This window comes from Chanodichthys erythropterus, chromosome 15, assembly GCF_024489055.1.
Source record: "Chanodichthys erythropterus isolate Z2021 chromosome 15, ASM2448905v1, whole genome shotgun sequence".
Lineage (NCBI taxonomy): Eukaryota > Metazoa > Chordata > Actinopteri > Cypriniformes > Xenocyprididae > Chanodichthys > Chanodichthys erythropterus.
Genome location: NC_090235.1, coordinates 31,432,660 through 31,441,423, shown reverse-complemented (window position 1 = coordinate 31,441,423; position 8,764 = coordinate 31,432,660). Strand labels below are relative to the sequence as shown.

At 36.5% G+C, this 8,764-nt stretch overlaps 1 protein-coding gene across 1 annotated transcript; it reads right to left on the bottom strand.

Annotated features, from left to right (window-relative positions):
• Positions 1–3,633: 3,633 nt before the first annotated feature.
• s100v2 (S100 calcium binding protein V2) lies at positions 3,634–7,517 on the bottom strand. Its single transcript, XM_067411883.1, has 3 exons — positions 7,360–7,517; positions 5,552–5,683; positions 3,634–4,283 (listed from the first exon to the last, which is right to left on the bottom strand). The coding sequence occupies exons 1-3, from the start codon at positions 7,372–7,374 to the stop codon at positions 4,125–4,127; spliced, it is 306 nt and encodes a 101-aa protein (XP_067267984.1). The 5' UTR covers positions 7,375–7,517; the 3' UTR covers positions 3,634–4,124.
• Between the last annotated feature and the right edge of the window lie 1,247 nt (positions 7,518–8,764).

Sequence of the window (8,764 nt, the reverse complement as noted above, 5' to 3'; positions counted from 1 at the left end):
CAAAACAGGAGAAAAGGAAATGCATTCAGACTGTGTAGTCTTGATCTGATCTAGTTTTGTGTGGTTTAACTTTGGGTTTGAAGTTCCCATGAGAACACTGCGATTAAAAAAAAAGTATTTAACCTTATTCAAGACAGATATAGCAATATTAAAAGACCTCATCAACTTTCTGTAGTTACTTTTTATTGTCAGAAAGAACCTTACTCTTTACTGTAAGATGGATTTAGTAATATTTGTGTTGCACAGTAACAGCTGATTCTAAATAAAAATTACAAATGGTTATAAATAAGGTTTTTAAAACATTTAGATTTATACATTTCAATCAAAAATAAGTTCAAATACAGTGAGTAGATTCAAACTTATAATCTATAAATATAATCAAAAATTAAATTAAACATTGCAATGTTTGCATAATCAATCATATATACAAGATTGATATTAATGTTGTGCCTGTCAGCCCTTCCGCTCCGCCTTGGCTCTGCACTCCCTCAGCTCTGCCGTGGTCCGCCATCACTCGTGCTTCACCAGGTTCCCTCATCCCTCAAGCTACACCTTAGTCACTCGTCATCTTACTGTAGTTTCACTGTGAACTTGGTCTTCCAGTGTGCCTTGGTGTCCTCATTCCCGCTGGTCTCACCCTGTTCTGCCAGGCCCCCATTACTGCTTTGGTCCCTGAAGCAGGAGGCATTGCCTTGGACTTCTGGGCCTGCGATGTAGTCTCAGGCCATCGTCTGGGGTTTCCACCTTGTCTAGCTCCATCTCCATCAGTCGGCGGCCAGGCTCCACACGGGAATTCCAGATACTGATTATTGTCACCTGTGTCTCGTTTGTGTATTTATACCCTTTTCAGTACAATGTCAGTTCTCATCTTTGTTTGAAGTGTGGTTAGCATTTATTTATCTCCTAGTATTCTCCTGTGTATATTAGACCTTTATATTTGGATTATCTGTGTCATGCGTCTGCCTACCACTGCTATGATACTGACACCTACATTCATCACTTCATGCATTCTGGGAATTAAACCCATGACTTTGGTGTAACTGCCACCATGTCAATGTTTGAGCTAGAGGAACTCAATAGGAACTTACTCAATGTTTTTTTTTTTTTTTTTAGGGTAAGTGTTTCAAATACGCTATGATCAGATAAACGTTCACAGACCAAATGCTAATTATGTGGGATTGTTTTGACAGTATATGGTGAAGAAAAAAAGTGTTATGTGGTGAAGACAAAGTTCTCATGGAAACCTACACTGTGACTAAAAAAAAAGTATTTACATGTAACCTGTAAGCACAGTTCTTAAAGGGTTAGTTCACCCAAAAATAAAAATTCTGTCATTAATTACTCACCCTCATGTCGTTCCACACCCTTAAGACCTTTGTTTATCTTTGGAACACAAATTAAGATAACCCATTCCATGAAGCTCTCTACGCACTGTTCTTGAGCTAATCTGAAGGCCACATGAAGTTTGGAGGTCTGTAGCTATTGACTCTGCAGAAAGTTGGTGACTTCTGCACACTGTGCGCTTCAGCATGTGCTGACTCTGCTCTGTGATTTGATGTGGTCTACCACTTCATAGCTGAGTTGCTGTTGTTCCCAACTGCTTCCACTTTGTTATGATACCACTAACAGTTGACCGTGGAATATTTAGTAGTGAGGAAATTTCAAGAATGGACTAATTGCACAGGTGGCAACCTATCACGGTACCACACTTGAATTCACTGAGCTCTTGAGAGCGACCCATTCTTTCACAAATGTTTGTAGAAGCAGTCTGCATGCCTAAGTGCTTGATTTATACGCCTGTGGACATGGAAGTGATTGGAACACCTGAATTCAATGATTTGGAGGGGTGTCCCAATACTTTTGGCAATATAGTGTACTTGATTGGAAGAGAGACAATCAATGTAATGCTTGACAATGTGAAAAAAACTAATTAACAGTTTATGTAATAACATCTTGTTGTTTATTTTGGCAGCAATTTATTGTAATGTTTATAATGGAAAGTTAGTGTTTTGTTTGGAGATGAGTGGTTCTGGATAAATGCAGAGATGCAGAGAGACCAGATCTTGGTGGTTCATAGTAACAGGCAGGTGCATTTGGACAACTCCTCATGGCTCAGCAGACCATGCTGGGTTGGGGCCAAGTTCTGGATCAGGCTCCAAAAGTGTTTGAAGCTGATGCTTTCTCCATCTTTCACACCCATTTGCTTCAGCACTTCTCCAAAATGATCCGACTAGAGCAACTGGTCTAGCTCTATCTCTGTTGGTCAACATGTTAATGTTTGAGCTACAGGAACTCACCCTCATGTTTTTCCTGTAGATATTTTGTATAATGTCTTAGTGTTTATTTATTGTACATAAGACACTCAAGAAAAGTGTAAAAATTTTACTTTTATGGGAAGAGCAGCTTGTTACTGAGGCAGTACTCTCAAAAGGACGTCCATGTACCTTATTCAACAGCAGACGATGATCTGTATGATCAGAGTGCACAGCTTCCCCCATTTTTGACAAATTAAAGTTATGAATAAACGCATGTATTGCACTGGAAACTGGCAATAATTACTTGGGCCACTTATATTTGACCAAAATCAATGATTATTGTTAAATCAGAATAGTGGTTTTGGGCAACACACTACTGTATATCTAATGTAGGGTGTTTACCTTAAAAAATACATTACTTTAAAGACTGTACAGTATGTGGCCCATTTTCACTGTACATAGATTTTGGCGAGTGCAGGATGAAAAAAGCATGCAAAAGTGTTTATTCAAATAGGCTATGATAAGATAAACGTTCACAGATCAAATGCTAATTATGTGGGGTTGTTTTGACAGTATATGTGGTGAAGAAAAAAGTGTTATGTGGTGAAGACAAGGTTCTCATGAAAACCTACACTGTGATAAAAAACAATATATATATATTTACATGTAACCTTATTCAGCACAGTTCTTAAAGGGTTAGTTCACCCAAAAATGAAAATTCTGTCATTTATTACTCACCCTCATGTCGTTCTACACCCGCAAGACCTTCGTTTATCTTTGGAACACAAATTAAAATATTTTGATAAAATCTGATGGGTTAGTGAGGCCTGTATGGTAACCCATTGAAATTTCAAAACAATTATCATGTAATGAAGCGTCATTTACTGAAATCACGTGACTCTGGCAGTTTGATATGCGCACTGAACCACTGATTCGAAACAAAAGATTCATTCATTATTTATTTATTTTTTGACGCACAAAAAGTATTCTCGTTGCTTCATAACAGTAAGTTTTAACCATTGCAGTCACATGAACTGTTTTAAATATGTCTTTAGTAGCTTTCTGTGTGTTTAAAGTGTTAATTGTCGTGCTGGCAATGCAGGCCTCACTGAGCCATCGTATTTCATCAAAAATATCTTAATTTGTGTTCCAAAGATGAACGAAGATCTTATGGGTGTGGAATGATATGAAGGTGAGTAATTAATGACAGAATTTTCATTTTTGGGTGAACAAACTCTTTAATACAAAAATAACAATATTAAAAGACCTGATTAGTTGCATGACAGATCTAGTAATATTTGTGTTGCACAGTGACAGCTGATTCTAAATGAAAAGGTTAAAAACATTGAGATTTATAAATTTCAGTCAAAAAACAAAACAAAAACAAAAACAAAACACGGTGTTTGATGTGAATTTTATTAAACAATAATTCAGGGTGTTATTGAATTTTGGCCATACAAAACATTATTAGAAAATATAAATAAAAGTTTTTGGATGTTGATGTTATTTTTGTTTGCCAAAACCACTCAGTACATGTCTGCGTGCAAAAATGAACATACTTTAGACTATTATGGCAGTAAGTTTACATGTAGTGTAATCACAAAAAAAACAAAACAAAACAAAACAAAAAAACCCTCTCAATTCATGTTAAATGTATAATTGTGTGGGAAGCTGTAACTTTAGTTGCAAGTGAAAACTCAAACAAACTAACAGTTTATGTAATAACATCTTGATGTTTATTTTGGCAGCAATTTATTGTAATGTTTAGAAAGGAAAGTTAGTGTTTTGTTTGGAGATGAGTGGTTCTGGATAAATGCAGAGATGCAGAGAGACCAGATCTTGGTGGCAGATGCAGCTGAAGACTGCGGCTCATAGTAACAGGCAGGTGCATTTGGACAACTTCTCGTGGCTCAGCAGACCATGCTGGGTTGTGGCCAAGTTCTGGATCAGGCTCCAGAAGTGTTTGAAGCTGATGCCTTCCCCATCTTTCACACCCATTTGCTTCAGCACTTCTCCAAAATGATCCGACTAGAGCAAAAAATAAAAAAAAGAAAAAGTGGAAAACCTCACTGATGTTCATGTATTCTGTCAAAATGTAACCCATTTAAAAAAAAAAAAAAAAAAAATTTTTTTTTATCTCTTTTACATTTGAAAAATAGCATTTTGTCGCCCTCGTGTGGGCGCTGGTTTGTCTGTATTGCTCAGTAATATTCGTTGGAGTCCATTTTCCCCCCTTTTTAATGTTCTTTAATCACTCTGCAATTTCAAATACAGTGAGTAGATTCAAACTTTTGGTTATAATCTTTAAATATATAATAGACTATCATATATTATATTAATATCAAATTAAAAAACATTGCAATGCTTGCATAATCATACACGATTGATATTAATTTTGTGCAAAGTATGTTTTCTAAATCTCTGCAGTGACAGTCTATATCGTTTTTCTTCTTTTACAAACATGTGAGCACAATTACATCAATACTGAAGTACTGTTAAAATGTTACAGTATCATTTATCTTAACTATTCATTCAACTAAAAGAAATATAAAATCTTCCATGTCACAATTTCTCCCTCAAGCTGTAGAAGGCCTGCCATAACATGATCTGGTACCGACTGTAACTGAAGAGCAGGAGAAACTATTTATCTTTCAGATCAACGGCAGCCACCATTTTGCTCCCTGAATGGAGCCACACCCAGTGTCCTTCGCTGGCTCAACCTGAGTTCAAACTGATCTGTGTAATCAGGCCACGCCTCTATCTTAGGCAACAAACTATGGGAAACATTATCAGTGAAACCAACCAATCCTTAACAAAAAAAAAAAAAAAAAAACTTACAATGGAAAAATGTTAAATTATGGTAAAAAAAAAAAAAGTTAGAACTTTTCTATAATTAATATGGTTACAGGCATTATGGAAAGGTGTGCTTTTTACACCAACTCATACACTGTACCTAACTGAAATAAGTTAAATGGACAGATAATCATAATTAAAGCCTTCATGTTAGCTGCAAAACTGGCCTTTCCAGCTCAGGGGCCAGTAATAACAAAGACAGAGCACTACACACACACGCAAACACAACCAGACTAAAAACAGCAAAATCTTATTTTTATAAAATAGGCCTAACATTATTGATACCATAAGCTAACAGCTTAATAAAAATCGTATTTGGAAATGAAAATGATTATCAATTTAAGCTGCAACAACAGCATAGTTTAACACATTCACCGGACATGAGTAATAACAGTTTTTACACATTCTTATCTGCTGGAATGAATAGCAACGTGGGTTTTTACCTTGACTAAGTTTGGCATCTGGGAGGAGAGAAGGTTCTTGAACTCATCTACCTTCAGCGTAGGCCGATTATCAGAAGAAGCAGAGTGGAAGTTTGTGACCAAGGTGTTAATGGCCTTCTCAAGGTCAGAATACTGCAGAATTAAGAGAGTACAAGATGTTGTGTACAGATAGAGACAGATAATTGTAAGAAGAATAATATAGGTGGAGGTTCTACTGCTTAAAAATGTTTCAATTAATATAGTCTGATGTTTTAGGAGATCCTGTTTAAGTTTCACAAAGACGTTTTTTTCTCTAGTTCTTTAGAAAGCCACCCATGTGTTAGCACATTAAAAAAACCTAGAAACAAAGATCTTCTGGTGTCTATCATTATTCAAATGTAATGCAGACAAAAACATCTTTTCATTCACAACATCAGAAAAATGCTATGATGACTTTTTTCCGTAGGCCTGTTTGGAAATAATTAATTTTGGTCTGTTAAAATCTGTTACGTCTGGTCTTTTTTAATGAAGCACAATAAACCTTAAGACTGAAACGATCATATGCGCTTGATTTTATATTGATCATTCACCTCTAAAGATCCATAAGCTTCTGCTTTTCTTTACTCTCTTCAAAACTATTAGAGCACTAACAATGGAGTCTGTAAACTGAGTGTATTCAAACCTTTCTCACTCTCACACGGTTATCTACAGTACCTGAAATACCTGCATGTCAGGCCAGGATAGCCCGCCCTCTGTGCATTATTTATCTAAGCTGAGCCTTTATGGCAGAAACCATTTCCCTGTTTTGTTAAGACAAAAGGTTAGGGTTTCATTGTTATGGTTTGAAATGCATTTACTGTACTATGTTGAAATAATACATACAAATCTTGTGGCTACAATAATAAAAAAGGGTTAATATCTAACCCTAATTGCAGCCTTGACTATCCACCCTAGTCCTAGTCTCTAGTCTTGAGGCAATCTTCATGTTAAGGCCTCTCTGGCAAAGCGCAACAACGCAAAGAGTCTGATTAATTCCCCGTGCTTTCCATTTCTACACAATGTCTGTATGTCAAAACCTAGTGAGCTGCCTGCTTAGACAGCATTTTTTGGCCATCATAGGCGCGGTGGGGGTGGTTAGGGTAGGAACGCAGGCATCTCACTAGGTTTGACACACAACCATTGTGTCGTTTGCGTAAATAAAATTGCATTTCATTGTAGCGAAGGTCTCGACTCATATGGCTTGAATTATCTTGTCATTGCCAATATTTCTAAGATTTTTTCTTTGTTAAGCACTATTCACACAGGACGCGTTCTTGTATTCAAAAACATTTTGATTTAGCGCAGCGGGATGTCAAAGAACGCACGGCCTCGAAAAAGGGTTTTTCAAAGTTCTCAAATGTCCTATAAAACGCAATGGCTTTGACACGAGACATGAATAACAGTGAAACAACGACATGTCCGCATAAAAACAATCAAGCAAGCAAACAAACAAACAAACAGAAAACAGCACAGACGAGGTACCGCGTCAGTGGCACTTGGAGTTATTGACTGGCTCATACAAAATGAAAACAGAAGCAAATAACTATTAAAAAAAAACTTAAATAACCTTTATAGAAACAAGTATTCTTGTTTTAGTTCATTTGACAACAACATTCTACAGCATCTTGACAACGTTTCGGTCAAGTGCGGAAGATTACCGAGACTGACAAACACGAAGTTTCAAGAGAACAAACCGACGAAGCGCAGCTTACGTAAAACACTCGTAAACTGCGTAAATGTTAATAAGCAATCACAAATAGGCCTATTATAATATAACGTACACCACATACCTCTGTCTGTGCCATTTGACGTGAATTTTTTAATTTTCTTGCCTCTAGATAAACTTTACTGTTCCCGTTGTGCTGTACTCCTTACTTTACACTCTCAGCGTCCCATCGCTTCTGTCACATCTTGGCTGACATCCTGAATCCTCCCACTTAGGAAAAAAAAAAAAAAAAAAAAAAAAAACTAAACCCACCTTCGTTGTCAGTGACCGCTATGGGAAAAATGTCTCCTGTAATTTGATGCTTTAGGACAGTAAACCTCACGGGGCGGAGACGATCGGGTTTCATACGCTCCACACTCTGGAAAAACTCTGGAAAACCAGGTTTCCGTATGACACATTCTTGTTGATGGATTAAACTATTGGAAAACAGACTTGCTGCTCCTTTGGGAACACATCTGGAAGCTCTCAGAATAAAAATTCTTTTGCGCAACAACAGGGCCCTACTTCAGAACGGTTTTAAGTGTGTTATTAGGTTTGCCTAGTCTTGTGGCATGTCCTAATCCTTTTTGTTTTAAAGAACTGAGAAGTTAGAAGCTGTCAGAGATACAATGTACAGTTATGGTCAGCATTAACTGTATGTTTTTTTATGAGATTCTTTCCAATAAGCTATCAAAGATACTGTATAGTGGGATCCCCACTGAATAAGGCGTGTCCTGGTGCAGATTTCAAAATTCACAGACTTTGGCTGTCCTCTCCTTGTTTTCTGAAGAGTTCTGGTAATGCACAGGCAAGGGCATGCTCAGCATTTTGGGTGGGTGCTCTGAGATTATGAGACATGACACTCCTTTGACAGCATTACAGCAGCGTACAGAATATAGGACAGAATTGTACAGGTGTATAAGGATGTTGATTTACACATAAACAAACTGAACAATGAATTAGTCAGCCTGTCCTTATCTTCAAACAGTTGCGCCACCATATTGTGCAAGTTTAAAAATGGTAATTGATACTTAGTGTGCTTTGTATAACTGACTCACGCAGGCAGCATTGCACAGTCACACTATAATCATCATATGAATATTTCAGGTGTTCAGAGACTTATTTGACCAAAACACATAGATACACATACTCAGACTGAACTGTATGTATTGTTTTTAGACACTTCATTTCATGTTATTCACAGTTAAATGAAAATTAACTATAGTTACGGTTAAAATTTACAGTTAAAATATACTTTACATGTGCTTTAGTATGTTATATTATTATTAAAACATGATTTAAAATGTACTATAATGAAAAACATATCTTAATATTATTACAAAGTGAACATTTTAAAAGTGTATTGAGTGTTAAGAAGCAGTCATGACTATCTTTAAGTATTCTATCTGCAGATTTCTGTCTTATTAAGTGTATTTGTCAGTTGTCTTTAGTGAATGTTGATTCTGGTTTGTTACTGGTTTGAAAACATC